Raw genomic sequence first — 16,727 nt, forward strand, 5'->3', positions numbered from 1 at the left:
ATATGAGACTCCTACCAGAGAATTACTGCTCATTCACAGCAACTTGACTATGCATAAGTGCTAAAAAAATTTGATTAAGACTGTTTAGTTAAATTATGTTTCCAACTCAGTGCCGTTTAATTGAATTCATATTCCTAATTAAAAGGCTGTTTGGAAAAACATTGTCTGACCCATGTTAATCCACGAATCAGGCAAGGGTCAGGAAGCCGGCGCCACGTCTCTGTCTGTCAGACTGAAAGTGCTAAAATAAAGCTGCAAGTTTCTTTGCAGAGATTTAAGGCTGAGACAGAAGGACCATCTCTGCACCCATCCAACCATCTCTGCAGATATCATCAGTCTTTATGGAAGAGTAGCTAGACAGAAGTCACTCTGGAGTAAAAAGCATATGACTGCCTGCCGGGAGTTTGCCAAATGGTCCTTACAGAGCTCTGAGAGTATGAGGGAAAAGTTCTTTTATTTATTTATTTTTTTTGGTACAATGAGACAAAAATTGAACTCTTTGGTCTGGCTCCCACATCGCGCTCTTGGCACTTCAAAGAGAACAGGTACAACTCACCGTGTAGGTAATACAGCTTCCACAAAGAAACGTGACAGAAAACCTTAAATCGATTCGGTGCCGAATCTCTCCAGACAAAAGAACGACATCTGAGTACTTCCCAGCGTAATTCACAGAGAGCTGAGCACAATAATGCGCAAGTCGTGGTGAATAATCCCAAACTCGATTGGTGTAAGGGCTCATGCACTGCTGAGGAAGGGATGACGCTGGAAAGAAAGCAAAACTGAGTAATTTAATAGTGTGCTGCTTTTGTCACCGTCTGTTCCTCTTCTCTAATTTCTGACTCCATTTTGTTTAAGTCCATTAAAGATCTCCTTAAACTTCGACTTCAAATGTAGAAAAAGGCTACAAAGTGGATCGGTAAAAGGAGCAAAGAGAGGAGGGCCTTCAAAGATAAAGGAAAAAGCTGTAATGTCAGCATTTTTTTTCTTTTTTTTTCTTTGTTTCCCACACAGGTACACAAGTGTTCATGACTCGAGGCCAGCTGATGAATTGTCATCTGTGTGCCGGCATCAAACACAAAGTCTTGCTCCGCCGTCTCTTAGCCACATTCTTTGACAGGTGAGCAGAAAAATGTGCAAATAATGAACAAACTGTTTAAGTATTTTGACTCTTAGGCTTGACTTCTGTGTATGACTCCAACACTACTGCTGTTGTCACAAACCAACTTTCACACTCCATCTGTGGCCATGTTGTGCAATGCGGTTTGTTATGTGTGCTCCCATGTTTATCTACTGTATGTGCCTGTTGCTGACTCTGCCCCCTGGTGTTGATTTTGCATCCCTGCAGAAACACTTTAGCCAATAGCTGTGGGACGGGCATTCGCTCTTCTACTAGTGATCCCAGCAGGAAACCCCTGGACAGCAGGGTCCTCAACGCTGTCAAACGTAGGTTTATTGTCAAAACCATCTCATACTTGATAGAAGTAATGGAAGTTTCAAAGGGGGGCAGTTTGTGCCACGCTGACTTTTGCTGTATTCTTTCTTTCTTTTTTTACAGTCTACTGTCAAAATTTCAACCCTAACTTCAAGGAGAGTGAAATGAATGTGATTGCTGCTGACATGTGCACAAACGCGAGGCGGGTCCGCAAGCGATGGTTGCCCAAGATTAAGTCCATGCTGCCCGATGGCATGGATGTGTACCGTGCAGGAATGGGCATGAGCGCTGCTATAGGTCTGGGTCTGACGCTGGGTGCCCCTCAGTCAGGGTTACCCCTCACTTTTGAGGCCGACTTCAAGACCTTAGAGCAAAGGTTGTATCCTGATCGTAAGGACCCTCTCAGGACTCACCCACCCCTGACAGAAGGCAGCCCCGGGTCTGGGGCGGCTGGAGCAGAAGCTGAAGATGAAGGCGAAGGAGCAGTCCAAGAGGAACAGGAGGAAGACGAGGATGAAGCTAGGTTAGAGGGTGTAGACAGATCACTCCCAGGAGCCGAGGCGGGCAACTGTGGCGACACGCCGGCTGAGCAGGAAGCAGAAAATTTTGGACAAGGTGCGAGGGTGAACGGACAGTGAATGTCCTTTTTAGGCTGTCTCTTACATTGTGAGAGACAGCCTCTTCTCTTTGCTTGCTCTTTTACAACAGCTCGTCCGCCACTCTTTCTCCTCCTCTGTGCTTCCTCAACGGGAATTTCGCTGAGCCGCACTCACTGATCTTACTATACAGGAATCTGTCGCACATGCATGCGCACACGTGTGCTTGCGTGCTCCCATAATTGCCGCTAGTGGAAGCAGAACACTGTTCTTAGAAGTAGACACAGGCATGGCATTAGCACTTTGAGAAAGTCGACTCTTTCTGCTCCGCCCGTTTCTTGGTACACTCAGTATGTACTCAGTGTTTTGGCATCCGCAGCATTATTACAAAGGCCTGGTAGCAGAACAAATGGCTGTAATGATTCATCATTCAAGTGCAATACAAAAGCAACAGCTGCTTTGCCGGTGTGGTACACTGATTTGTAAAATGATTCCATTTTCTTGGAAAGCTGCATCAGAAACTAACCCGTGTAACCTTGGGGAAAAACAGATGTGGAAAGAGCAATGTTGACCGCTTTATGTTACTTTACTGTATTTTGAACGTGTTTGAATGTATAACAACAACAGTTTTGCAATTTAAGGCCATGTACTGTGGTAGCTCCATTAAACAAAACGGTTTTCTCCCTATTAAATAGGCCCATCATTTCTATGATCACATTTTTTTAAGCAGTCATGTCGATAGTCCACAGTCTAAAAACAACTCTATCACATGGAGTTGTTTATTCGCGCATATTTGCCCATGACATGTTGAATTAGGTTGTCAATGTGATGCCTGTGTCTGCTCCAGACCACTCCTCCCCAACCACACATGCATACCGATAAGACATATTTCCTAACCCGTGGATAATAGCCTTGAATATCTGCGCCAATGTATTCAGAATACATTATCTAGAAAAACAGTGCTTTTTAACTCTGGGTAAAAATCATTCTCTTGTGGAGATACAGAGAGAGACTTGAACATGAACATGCACTAAAAAAAAGAGAGAGAGAGAAAGGAAAAAATCCGAGCTTGCATGCATTCATACAAACAGTGGAAAGAAACAAAGAATTCTCGGGAAAAAAAAAACCACCAACAAAGCCACAAACCTGCATTGAAATAAGATAACAGCTGCCGTTGCCTCGAGATACGCTGTTAATGCTCAAAGAGGACTCTCTCCGTTTCCCGCTGGACCTGACCGCAGTCTGACGCATGTTAGAACTGATCCGGCTGTGACCCAGGATTTACACAGTAACAGTTGGAATTTCTTGTTGTTGTTGTTTTATTTGTTTTTTGTTTGTTTGTTTTTTTAAACTAAAGAGTGTGCTGTGCCCATGAGCAGAGGAGACTGGATATATGGAGTAGTAAAGAAGTGCACTACACTGGGCGGTAGAAGAACGAATGTTAGAGAGAAGCACTGTTCCACCTCGGTGATGTAGTGGTGGTGGTGTGATATGCACCGATACTACGCAATCCTGCTTCCTACCTGGCTGTTTGTTTGTTTTATTGTTTGTTCATTTTTTTCTTTGGGTGGGTGGGTAAATTATTGAATCAAACTTATACGAGCAATTTATGCTGGCTTATTGCATTTGCACTCAAAAGAAGGTAAAGAGCCGAGACGCTGAGGGAGGTAACGTGGACCTTTTTAACTGAGAGGCTGTAACGACAACACCTGAAACGAGTCTCTCTGACAATGACTGTTTCTACGTTTTGGAAGGGGGGTGGGGGGAGCAAAGCAATGTCCAACAGGGACTTTAAACCTGCATTCGTCATACCTGATTTCTTCTTTTGATATCTGTTTTTTGCCACACAGCCTTTCTATATTGTGCAATGCATAGATCTTCCCTGTATCTTTTTTTTCCCCCTATCAGCAAACGAAAGCACAGAAAAGACCGTTCATTTAAGTAAAAGAGAAGCCACCAACATTTGGGGGAAAGTGGGTTGTGATAGGTTAATTTAAGAACTGCCAGGCTTAGTACTAATACTATTCTCAAAATATATGCTGTGCCACTTCATGAGCGGGGCCAGAGTAGTCTCTGTTTCTGCTCTTGTTTCAGCGTCTGTTAGGGGAAGTTTTAAGATGGCCCTGCACAAGAAACACAGGGTTACGATTGCACTAGGTAGTAACAAAAAGGTTTATAGCGCGTTTATTTTCTTTGGGAATAAGTGCGATCAGCCGTAGATAAAACAAGACTGTGACACGATGGCTGGGATGATGGATGAATGTAATCTGTAGCACTGCTGTGGTGAGGGTCCAAGCTTTGATTTGAGTATAGTAAATTCTTCAAAATATGCCATAATATAAAATTAATACCGACTGTGAGGCTGGGTGGTGTTTAAACCTAAAGCTTTATTGATATAGTGATTTTTTTTTTTTTCAAACTGCGAACAGGTCTTCCAGTGTAGTGAACATCGTTATGTGCAAAACTGAGCAAGGTTCACATGCAGTGCAGGCTTTTTTTCCCCTCTGTTTGACGTTTTTTTAACACAGAGATTTTGCAAATTGTACCTTCATATCATATGTTTATGATTCTTACAGGTTTTTCTCGCAGTAAAAAAAGAAAACAATATTCAGTTGTCTATTTGAGCCACTTAAATGTCTGATCACTTCTGGTTATGCCAGTCAGAGTAACAGACTTGAGAAATGAATATGTGTAGCCTTTATTTTGGAAAATATAGAAAGTAGCTGTTATAGCTTCAGGAAAAAAGAGAGAGTGAGAGAAACCTTTCTACTCAGTTAGTAAACTGGACAATGATTGTGATATTCTTTGTATTTAATATTTCTCTCTGTGTGTTTTTGTGTAAAATAAATCTTTGATTTTGATCTTTTTGAATAGGAGGACTTTCGCAGAGATACTAAATACATGAGGAATATGAAATCAGCTGCAATTAAAATAAAGCAGTAAATAATAATGGGTGGGAAACATGGATATGTTCCACTGTAGTATTAAAGGGGTGTGGAGCAGTGCCTTAGACTGTGAATGTGTGGGTGTGGATGCGTGCCATTACTTTGTGTTCAGAAGCAAACAGGACCAAGGATCTACTAAATATAGCCAGATAACACTTTTTTTTTTGGCCATTTTCGAGTTTAAAATTAAAAACTAGTAATCTTTTATTCTAATAAATGATATTAATAACATAGTCATTTATTCACCTTACATTCTTGTTTTATGTTTTCCATCATGTTGGCTCACCAGCCCAGTATTACATATTTACAGCACAGCTCTTAAGGAATCTGGTTGAACACCCTTGGAAGAAATTCAAATGAAATCTCATTCGTAGTATAGTCAAGTATAGTCAAACCTGTTCATCAGTTAGTCACATTTAAGGTGTGGCGGGCTTTTGTTGTTGTTGTTTTGGGGGGGGTTATTATTTTTTTTTTATACACGATTTCCTTATCACGCGCCGGCTTTGACCAGCTCATTCACTTTTTCTGCCCCGCTGCAAAACGAAGCCATCAAAAAAACCCAAAACAGAACAATAATCCTTTAAGACCGCTTGGGGTTTGATCCTTTTCTTGTGCAGGGTAAATGAACGATGTTGCACTATAAACGGAGAATGTCATGGCTAACCCTTGGGAAGATTGAAGTGGCCAAAAGAGAAAAGTCCAGTTACATGTATGTTATGTATCGGACGTGTTTCTCATTTATATCAAACTTTTTGTTTTTCTTGGATGGTTATTGAATAGAGGGTATTTTGTTGCAAATAACTTCTTCCTCACTTTGCATCGGGCTCTGCTCACCCCCACACGGACACTGTAGTTTTTTGTTCCAGTGACTGGCTCATCATGAAAAACAATACATTTATATGCAAAGAGACACTTGTACCATAAAATGCATGCCATTCGCACACTCACCGCAACCCAATGAAACCTCTGATCTTTATGCACCATGTATTTTATGCTGAATAACTCTTGTCACTGTTAGTAAACAAAGATCGAGGTGTCCTGTGGTGAGCAGGGCTGGATTTTTTTATTATACAACCTGGCCTTTCGCTGAATGTTTGCATAAAGCTGAATTTCTTGTATTACAGCAAAGTAGTGACAAAGAGTGGAATACAGAGACTAAGTACACAGTTCAGTGTGTTCAAGCTCAGCACACTCAGAAGAAAATGCACTGAAGGTTTGTTTGTGTATTTACGTGTCCTTGTACATAATGCCAGCACTTTAGAACTACTTGGAAAGGTGAAAGGAAAAACACTGAGAGCAACCGGGTGTTAGGCAAATGAGGAGTAAATGCAACTTTTAAAGCCATGTGTTCAGAGCGCTGACAATCAGAATAGGAACGAGACCCAAAGTGCACTATGGGACATATGGTATGACTTGCTATGTGCTCTTGCTGTTTGCTTTGTCTTTCTTCAGCTTGCTTCGGTCTGTGTTAGCTTCCTTTCCAGAGTGGAGGGACATGGTGATGTTATCTCCAGCCTTCTTGGTTATAAGTGTGTCTTTAAAACCAGGACTGAGTCAAACCTTGGTGCTTTGCAAACAGAGCTGGACACGGACCATATCTGTCATGCTCTGGTAAGCATGTTCTGGACGTGGTCCTGAGCCCAGGTTTTGTTGATAACCCCCTTTGATGGACAACAACCCTACACCGATCATGGTAATGTTCTTCACTATCAGCTGGGTTTGGATCAGGCAAACTGGGATGGGACAATTTCAGTGTTGATGCCGCTTTATGTTTCAAATGAAAAAGATGTTTATGCGCCTTCTGACTCAAGCATCAATAATATATACAACAGAAATGCAAGTTGCCACTTTTGATGTAATCTACCTTTCATTCCCATCATATTTGCCATCACCAGTTTTAAGTTGTATAGTCCAAGAGTACCCAATTTCTTTAAATGCAATACAGAAAAATCTGCTTTCTAATAAAAGTCCTTACTTCACCATATACTGTCTTTTGTCTCTCTTTGCATTTGGCAAAGTACCTACAAAAGGATGCACTTGAAATATATTTTTCTCTGGAAGTTGCGATTTATTGTAGATCTGCATGGCTTCAAACATGTAAGTAATGAGATTCCAGCAGAAAGAAGACAAATTAGTGACAATAATAATTCTCACTGTCTGTGCCACAGAGCTGTGAAATTCTTGTGTCATTAAAATGGTGTTAAATTTTGCTGGATGAGTCACTGGAGTTCCTTCAAAGATGAATGTAACATACAGTATACAGCCAGTTTTATTTCATGAAGGCACAGGTTTAGAATTGCAGACAACACTGGATTGATCCAAATCAACCATATTAACCTAGGCATTTCATCTATGATATATAAATATTTATATGTATGGGGGGGGGGCTCTTATTAAACTACCCCTCATTCTTTCAATTTTTTAAAATTTATTTTGCTATGAAAATGAGAAAGACTGAAGATGCAGCAGTTTATTGAAACACGCATGATTATATGGTATGTGGACTGAATGTGTTCAACTCTAACAAGATTGAAAGTCAGTATTTGGTATGACTACTTTTATCCTCGAACACAGCCTGAACTCTTGTAAATTCTTGAACTAGTCTTCAAGGATAGCTCTCCAGGATCCTTAAAGGACAATCAGAGCTCTCCTTTGCTGGCTTTTATTCCATTCCCTGATAGCCACCAGTCCATTTAGATAATTTATGCTGAAGCTTCGAACAGTAGAATTATAGATTAACTATTAGCCAACACTTATAAGTTTTGGTTAATCGCTCATGGAAATCACTTTGTTGGTGGAAAAAATGCTATTCTATTACTGTAAAAAGTGTGACCTTTTTACTAGTAAGTAAAAAAATGCATAAAAGTTATGTTTTTGTATAAACACACACAAACATAACTTTTATGCATTTTTTTACTTACTATTAAAAGGGTAAAATATATACCTATAATTATATCTAGATAAATCACCCTTTAATTGCAACTCTTAAACATACTCGACTGTATGAGCTCGTGTTCTCTCAAGCTGCTCTGGTATCTACTCGTCATCCTAGCTGGTTTTTGTTTTTTCTACGGAAAAATCCCGCGGCGTGTGTTTAGTTGTCCTGATGTAGCTAACCAAAACTTTCTGTGGTACATACTAGCAAGAAATAAACGAACACAGCAGGTCTTTTGGAAGAAAAACCCTCAAAATTTCACAATGAGTGACGATGCGGACTCCCCTCCCGAGAGGGAAATGAAGGTATGTCTCTGTTAAAGTTGACTTGACAGGTTAGCATGTGTAAGTTACCGTGTCAGTTCATCCTTAATGTAGTGGCTAGTTTAGCTAGCTGGTTAGCTAAACAAGCCACTTGTCGTGGGTATGTTTTCTGGTTTAGGTATCCTTATCCTCACGATATTTACTGAACTGTAATGACTACTTTGATACGATAAAACATTAAAGACTTTCACAGCGGTTTAAAAGCGTTTCAATTAAAAGTAGTTACTGCAGTTTTATTCATGCCATATTTTAGCCCGCTACTTAGGGTTAGCACCGTAGCCGGTGTGATGTTGCGCTTGTAAAGCTAAACGCCGCTGTGTTGGGTGGATTCGTCCTATTAAATTAATCCATTTGTAAAATAACGTGTTCTAACACACATTGCATTTTTTGTTGAAGTTTTATATATTGCTGTAACATTACAACAAGCCTTGCACCGATAGCTAACACGATATGGTAACGTGTTAGCATAGTTCTAATTGAGAGGCATTACAAACATTTGGCTTTGAGATCACCCTTCAGGCTCACCAGCTATCTTGTAAACAATGTTTATTTAAAGTGTGTATTATTCTGTCTCGAAGACGCTGCGTTTGCATTTACCGAAGTGGGCCCACAGTTGTTAACAGTTCATAATAGGTCACCATGAAATGAAAGTGTTTGCCTTTCGTTTTAGGATTTTCAGTTTCGTCAGATGAAGAAAGTCAGAGTGTTTGACCCCACCGAAGATTTGCCAAAAGACAGATCCAGCCTCCTTGCCATCTCAAATAAATATGGCTTAACTTTTGTGGGGCTTGACAGAACTCTCAAGGTGTACCTAACTCGAGATATTCTGGCTGCTGATAAAGGTGATGGCAACTCCAACGAAATAGGTATGAATACACTGCCGTTTTAAATAGTGCAATAATGACAGGTTAAAAACACAATGTTGTCATGACTGATACACCACATGTTTCATGTCATTAATAATTTTTGCTGTTTCACTGTCCACTAACATCTTCCTCCCTATTTTAGTCAAAGGAATACCAGCACTGACTGAAGTGACCGTGGAACTAATTTTGCACCACGTGGCTCTCAGTTGTGATGAGCTCACACTGTCCGTGTGTGGCATGTCTGAGGAAGCTGGCTTGTCGCTCACATTCTATGATGTCCGCACGTTCATGAACAAGGTAGTTATTTCAGTCTGTCTACCTAATGTGCTAACACAGTCGAACACCTGTTGCCAGATTTCACCTTGTCTGTTAAATGTAATCATGTTGTCTGATATTTGTTTTAATTTGCATTCCTTGCTTTTCCAGGGAAAACTACAGAAGCTACCATTTGCATCCCACCAGCCAGCTGTAGCACCTGACGTCTTAGTGCAGGACCTGAAGTGGAATCCTGCGCAGGTGTCTGTGTTGGCTGTCTGCCTCTCTGATGGCACTATAATGATTTTGGATGTTACTGACAGTGTCAATGTGCAGGCCAGGCTGCCTTCTTCAAGTGGAATTACCTGCAGTGAGTGACACTCTTGACATAATTGCTAAATTTATCTGTAGTCCATATCGCTGATGTGGTTCAGTAGTTGTTTACTTGCTTTGTTTACCACAGTTTGCTGGAGTCCAAAGGGAAAGCAAGTTGCAGCTGGAAAATTGGATGGTACAGTCACACAATATACACCAGTAAGTTATAATAATAAGAATTTTGAATTAAAAGCAAATTGCTTAACAGTCTTTGGAAGCTACAGGAACAGATTTTTTTCCTCTGTTCTAAAGGGACTGGAGGAAAAGAAAGTTATCCCATGTCCACAGTTCTTCACCCCTGGCGAAACTGTAAAAGGTAAGGTAGCCATACCTATGTATATAAAATTAAACTATGAAAATGGTCCATACACTAAGGTTTTTATCTTGGTGGTGATAGATTAGTAATAGATTGCAGTGATTCCATAAAATATTTCAAGTTGTATAGGAAAAGGAGGAGCTGAGTCTTGCTGTTTTGTTGATGTTCCACTGTCTTGTCTCTCTTTCCTATTTGTCTCTCACAGCTGTGGATGTGCTGTGGCTGAAAACCTATGTGTTTGCAGTAGCATATGCTGCTGGAGATGGCTCACTTGAGACCCCCCCTGAGCTAGTGTTGATCTCACTCCCTGTAAGTATGCCAGGCATCGTTTTTTAGATAGATTTTTATCTGGGTTTATCAGGTTTAACAGACTGGTTCTACGGTCGAACTGCTGATCAGAGTATGAAGCTCAGTTAAGACCATTCATGGGTATCGGGGGAAAAAAAATCATCACTGCAGCTCAGTTATGGAGAGTTAAATTTATTATCCACATTTTCATCTTTTACCAAACTTGAATTTTCCTTGCTTGCGTTTCTAAGTTTTATCACGTAAATTTTAAAATTTATTTATTTATCAGTAACTTGACAGTGATAACAATGTAAGTAACAGAGTTAAACACGTGTATCTAGCAGATTAGTTATTGATCTGTGAAGTGTGTGAAAAAGATAATCCAGGTTCAAACTGTAACAGTTCAGTTTATACTTAAAATATAAATGCACAGCAGTTTTTAAACATTGTTTACAACCACATTTGTGTATTTATGCTTGATGTAAATACATTTAGATTATGGTTAGGAATTCATTAGAGCTGCTTTTAAGTCTGAAAATCTACAAGTCGTTTGATCACAGTCATCTTTATTCAGAAATATTCACATCATCCACACATGAAGTGAAAGAGAGCAGGAATGATCCAGCAAACTGATCATCAGAACATCTGATTGTTCATCATTAGTGTTTTATGCCTCCAGAGCTTTATACAGGTTTTAATAATTAAACAGGGATTAATACAGAAATGTTTCAGTGCAGAGAAAATGACCACAGAAGAAAAGCAAAGAATAACAGTGTCGATTGTTTTCAATGGTTGCCATTGGCAGCCATGATTACCAAAAGAAACTTCACAGCATTTTTGCATACAGTATCCCTGTATGCCTGGCACAACTAGTCTGGAGGCATGTGAGTGCAAGTGGGTCAGTCAGTGGAGACATTTCTATGAAACATCTGTGAAGGAACATAGATTTCCAGATGGTAGAAACAAAGATTTAAAACAAAAAACTTGCTTATTCCTATGAATCTGTGATATATTTATTTATCTATTTCTTAGGCTTCCCTTAGGTTTCAGTGCATGTAGTTCTGGTGCTCTGATGTCATCACAGCTGTGCATGCAGTGACCAGTGCTTTGACCATAATTGGCCTTTTGTGCTTTCTTTTCATATTTACACTACTGTGCAAAAGTCTTGAGTCACCAGTCATTTCTTCATATTTTGCTTCCAGTCAGCTACACTTGTAGTTTTTTTTTAATGATAGAGAAAGCGCTATGCAGGCTCTCTGAAGGTATTTCAAGGTTTTTCTTTGGACATTGGCTGCTTTTCCGCTATTTTGTTTTTTCCTGTCCAGTCCTTGTATCTGACCATTTTCAGAGGAATGTGTTTGTGTGTAAATTGAAAAAGGCAACACTGTATCAGTCATGGATTGACCTCCTCAGTGCTCATTAACAGTGTGGGATCATCTTAACAGACAATTTAACAAAATGCAACCAACATCCAAAGAAGAGCTTTAAATGGCCTTTAAGCGACTACTTAACCTCCTAAGACCCGAACTCTTCCATGGCATGCATTTTTAATTTCTCTTTGATATTTGGACTGATTAGCACCTGATGAATGTAAAAACAAAGAATTACCAGATTTTTTTTTTTTACTTAATTTTTGTTTCTGAGAAAATGAGATCCACATATGAGCATATTTGTTTAAAATTTCAGTAGAACAGTGGCAGTATAATGTCCTCGTAAGTGGATATCAGGCCCTTGTAGAGCAAAATGTAGTATTTTGGTCTAGACAACCCAAAATGTGATGTCCATATTTATGGACGCCAGGTCCTAGGAGGTTAAAGAAATTACAAGAAAGACTACATCAGAGAGTTCAGGCTGTGATGAAGAATAAAGGTGGTAATACCAAACTGTAAACCTTCAAGCTTGTTAAAATTGTACAAAGTGTGTTATATGCTGTATTTCCATTTCTGTTTGCAGATGTTCCAATAAATTGCTGCACCTGTTTTGCATGGGTAGCTAAAAGCATTTTAACAGTGTTAATGTCCAATCAGTTTTATTTATAAAGCTCAGACTTGTATGTGTGTCAGACAGCTTTACAGTCTGTATACCAAGACTCTTGAGGCCCACTCATCCCCCTTAAATTTGTTTAACAGAAAGCAGATTTAGCACAAAAAAACCCAACCCTGAGACACAGTTTGATGTCACTGGCTGACAGGTTAATGCACATAAATTACTGTATGCATATTGGGGTTCTTTTTCTGTAATTTTTGACATAAATTACAGTGCTACTGAAGTATGCCACTTCTCTACTCTAGATTTATTCATTCATTTATTTATTTATTTTACAGAAGAAGGATGAGAAAGTGGAGCCAAAGTTTCTGAACTTTGGTGAATTTGTTTTTGGAAGCTGTACGGAGCGTCAGCACCACTACTTCCTCAGTCACGTAGAGGACTGGTAAGACTGATCCCAACTGACAGATTTGCTCCAACAGTGACCCGAAAGCCTGATTACTTATAAACTAAAATGCATTGTTTATGCCCTGAAAGTTTTGCGCTTTGTTTAATGTTAAGGTCATGGTAAATTGAAGCTTTGTCTCATTGATTTTATTTTTTTTCTTTCATCCAGGGACCTTGTGTTTGCAGCATCAGCAGCTTCTATTGAGGTCAGCGTCATTGCCAGACAAGACGATAAGGTAAACGCTAAAATGTGTGAAAACGTTTTAGGTTTGTCTAAATGTAGAGATAAATGAAAGTGGTCTTGAATGTATTGTCATTTTTCTACTTTGTCTTTACATCTGTTTGTTTTACTCGGTTAAAATAAAATGCTTCCAAAAAATTGAGGAGGGTTGTATAAGTGTTACAGCAGCTTCTACTCAGTCACAACACTTTCCTTCTAAATAATTTAGATTAGCTAAGCTCCCACCAGGGCAAATATCCAATGCTTACCTGACTTTTTTGGTGACAGTTGAGCAAGCTTGTGCTTTTGCTGAATTTTTATCAATTAGGTAAACCAATAGTTTTATCTGAGTGCTTCAGCGTTTTAGTGAATTAGACTTGATGCTTTTAGAAACTGTAAATACCCCCCGCCCCCCCAAATCTATTAATTTTCCTTGGATTTTGTTTGAATACTTACTCTCTGTAAATGGTGATGACCATGCCTTATTTTTACCCCTTTTAGATGTGGGAAATTTGGCAACTAGAAGATTCGAGCAGGGCTGAGCTTCCAGTGACTGAAACAAATGAAGACACTTTGCCCCTTGGCTTAGCTATAGACTACACCAGCCAGCAGGAAATCCACATAAGTAAGTGAATATGACTTTTTATGTATTTAGTTGCTTCACTTGTCTGAGCAGAAGTTAATTTCATATATATAAAGATTATAACTGTTGTTGTTGTTTTGCCTTGTTTTTGTTTGTTTGTTTCTCTTTTTGTGGCATTACCTTCATAAGGACTTGGGTTATGATTCATGTTATTTCAGAATATATCAGACTTTTTGACTGTGTCAAATAAGCATGACCAGTCTGCGTACAGTACAATAAAGGTGATCTGTCTGTGCTACAGTTGTTGACAGAAATACTGCTGTCATTTGATTGAGCAAATGTTAACAGACATAACAACTGTAATGCCTGACTCAATGGAATCCCAAAAAACAAAGCAGGGTTTTAAAAAAAATGAGTAAATTAAAAAAAAAAAAAATTGTTACAATGTTGTTGTCTCTGCTTAAAGTCACTTTGAAAAAACAAAACCTTGACCTCATCTGGCACCTTGCCACGTAGATGTACACCTTTCACAGTGCTGGTGCTAGAAATGAGACCCAACACAGTGAGATTTATAAATATCATTAAGGATAAGTTTAGTGAATAATCATGGATCACGATTTTGACATTTTCTATCATGGTAGTCAAAGCTTCTAAGAATTTGGATCGACACTGTTGGAAAAACGTGTGGATTGTGTGGGAAAAGTAATGCAGCATTTTGAACACTGGCGAAGCAGTGCAGTGTTAGTGCTCACCATGGATTTATTGTGTTTACGCTGTGAATCTGGTGATCAGTAGTGAGCTGTCTTCTAACTTGTGTGTCAGCAGAAAACTGTGGAAATAGATGGAAGAGGAATTAATGACTTGATCGCACCATAAGTCAGCAAAACACAGAGGCTCGTGTTAGTGTCGAGTGAATTTCTTTTAGCAGAGACAGGCGCATTATATTTGGTTGACTGTGGTGGGCGCATAGTTTCTAATTCTTTTTTTCTTCTTCACCAAGACACATAGTGACAGTCTCTTGTTAAAGAATCAGACAGCTGCAGTGGGAAAAACATCATTCAGCCCTCTTACCACGCTCTAAAGATAGGCGACGGTGCACGTCTCCTCTGCCACCAGACAAAAGTTAATTTGGTCATTTTTAAGTTTAGTTTAATTTAATTTAGTCGGTGTTATCTCTTGTAGCGCATTCCCTTGCCTTTGTTTCAACTTTAAAATGTTTTCTGGTGAGAAGTCCCCTAATGAGCCAGTGAAGCTTAAATCCGTCAGGTTTCTGTGTGCATACAGCATTCACCGCAGTGCTGTATTGCAGCATGTGTAAAGAATAGTGATAAGCTATCGTCTCAGTACACTGTTTTATCTTAACTGGCCCAGTCTGCCAGACATTCACGTAGAGCTGCTGTTGCTGTCTAGTCACATCTCTTCCTGTTCGCTCTACGATTCCCTCCCTCCCCATTACGGGGGAAAAAAACCCTGCAATTTGAGCAACATTATGACATGATTGTAGTCTGATCAAAACCTTGATCTAAAGTTAGACATTAGGTTGGAAAAGCAAAGGGAGAGTAGGAGGGAGTTATCTGTAGGGAAAAATGCACTCATTAAAATGGCTCACACAAGCTAGAGGACCATAACAAACAACAAAGCCCAGACAATCCTGTTGCAGAATGCTGATGAGGTTTACCGTGTGCCTCTCCCGTCTGTTCGCTCCCTCTCACCCCCTCTCTGCTTGCATCTCTAAAGCTTTCAAACTTTAGTTTCATAACAGAAAAGCATTAGATACAGTTTTTTGGGGTGGGGTGGGGGTGTATGCTTTCTTTTTGTCTAAAACTTTAAATCGCACCGCTTCTTCAAGTGTATTTCTTGGCATTTTATTTGTCAGTGTGGGTGTGTATTTGTGTGTGTATATTGACACTGATTATCATGCATGTAGCTCATGGGTCAAATAGGTGCAAAGTCGGTGGATATTAATAACACAGTCAGAAAAAGTAACCCTTTTCATGCACTCATGAACGGTTATACTTGATAAACACAGTATTTTTAGATATAAAACGTGGTCATAGAGAAAACAAAGAGGACTGTGTGTTCAGTGTACTTTTTTGGCATTTCTGAAATGACTAGTATCAACTCTGACTAATGCATCTTTAATTTGTGTCGTGAATAGTCAGTTTCGTTATTTGAATGGTGGTTTAGACATGATTTGCCATTTTCTCTGCAGCCCACAGCATACTGCAAGGCTTTGGAAAGGGCAAGAAAGTGGGTGTGAGGGTTTGGCGAGAAGAGAAAGGCATCTTAGTCTTTTACAGAATTACGAATCTTAGGACAGTCGTCTCTGGAACTGACTGGAGTATCTTTTTGAAATGAAGACTAGATACTTTTTTTTAACCACTAGAGGGCGTAAAGCTCCAACTTCAGTCAGATAACTATAGCGCGAACCTACTGTCTTAATACTCAAATGTTCTTAAAACTTTTAAATATATTGTGTGGAAAACTGCTCAATGTCTGACTTTGTTTATATCCAATCTTTCCACTCCCATAAAGCTGATGAGAAGACCTTGCCCCCAGCGCCCACAATGCTAATGCTTTCCACAGAGGGATTACTTTGTCCATTTGCTCTACTCAACCTCAATCCAGGGGTTAAGCAGCTAGTCGTGGCTCCTTCTAACCTGGCCTTGGAAGGGGAAAGACTTCCCAAACCTGGTAAGAAAACCTGTGAATTGGAACGATGTTTGCCTAAAATATTTCCTCAATGTCCTAATAGATAATGTGTTGATTGCATAGTGTTTGAATTGTTACAGCTCCTCCTTTGGGGATTTGAAGTGACTATTTGTGCTGTTTTTTTTTGTTTTTTTTTTATTAAAGTAACTTATAACATACTGTGTATGTGGCTGAAATGCACATAGATTTGTCTCTATGCACAGCTCTGCCAAAATGTCAGGGAACACAGACTTCCACAAACCAGTGCCCGCTCCTACGTATTTTGATGGATTAATTTGAAGTTTATGAGAATGCACCCGTTTGTTGGAAGACATAATTACACACTAATCAATGTACATTTGTGAGTACAGCATTCTTTTTTATGTTAAATAATCTTTAAGGAAGCAAATTTTCTGAATATATCCCTCTTGTTAATTCTGATGTCTTTTTTATGTCTTTAAATGTTTGA

At 39.4% G+C, this 16,727-nt stretch overlaps 2 protein-coding genes across 14 annotated transcripts in view; both read left to right on the forward strand.

Annotated features, from left to right (window-relative positions):
* nacc2 (NACC family member 2) overlaps positions 1-6,949 on the forward strand; it is a 30,815-nt gene extending 23,866 nt beyond the window's left edge. For all 8 annotated transcript variants that reach the window (XM_006788998.3, XM_087843758.1, XM_087843757.1 and 5 more), the window contains exons 5-7: positions 1,012-1,117; positions 1,346-1,443; positions 1,556-6,949. In XM_006788998.3, coding sequence (XP_006789061.1) covers positions 1,012-1,117; positions 1,346-1,443; positions 1,556-2,070 — 719 coding nt within the window. In that variant the 3' untranslated portion in view covers positions 2,071-6,949. The remainder of the gene's footprint in view (positions 1-1,011; positions 1,118-1,345; positions 1,444-1,555) is intronic.
* A 1,020-nt stretch (positions 6,950-7,969) lies between these two features.
* nup214 (nucleoporin 214) overlaps positions 7,970-16,727 on the forward strand; it is a 32,290-nt gene continuing 23,532 nt past the window's right edge. For all 6 annotated transcript variants that reach the window (XM_035906922.2, XM_035906926.2, XM_087843759.1 and 3 more), the window contains exons 1-11: positions 7,970-8,213; positions 8,902-9,097; positions 9,240-9,394; positions 9,524-9,722; positions 9,816-9,886; positions 9,980-10,043; positions 10,249-10,352; positions 12,656-12,762; positions 12,934-13,000; positions 13,486-13,609; positions 16,103-16,261. In XM_035906922.2, coding sequence (XP_035762815.2) covers positions 7,977-8,213; positions 8,902-9,097; positions 9,240-9,394; positions 9,524-9,722; positions 9,816-9,886; positions 9,980-10,043; positions 10,249-10,352; positions 12,656-12,762; positions 12,934-13,000; positions 13,486-13,609; positions 16,103-16,261 — 1,483 coding nt within the window. In that variant the 5' untranslated portion in view covers positions 7,970-7,976. The remainder of the gene's footprint in view (positions 8,214-8,901; positions 9,098-9,239; positions 9,395-9,523; positions 9,723-9,815; positions 9,887-9,979; positions 10,044-10,248; positions 10,353-12,655; positions 12,763-12,933; positions 13,001-13,485; positions 13,610-16,102; positions 16,262-16,727) is intronic.

The sequence above is a fragment of the Neolamprologus brichardi genome, chromosome 7 (genome assembly GCF_056152115.1).
Source record: "Neolamprologus brichardi isolate AB-2024 chromosome 7, ASM5615211v1, whole genome shotgun sequence".
Classification (NCBI taxonomy): domain Eukaryota; kingdom Metazoa; phylum Chordata; class Actinopteri; order Cichliformes; family Cichlidae; genus Neolamprologus; species Neolamprologus brichardi.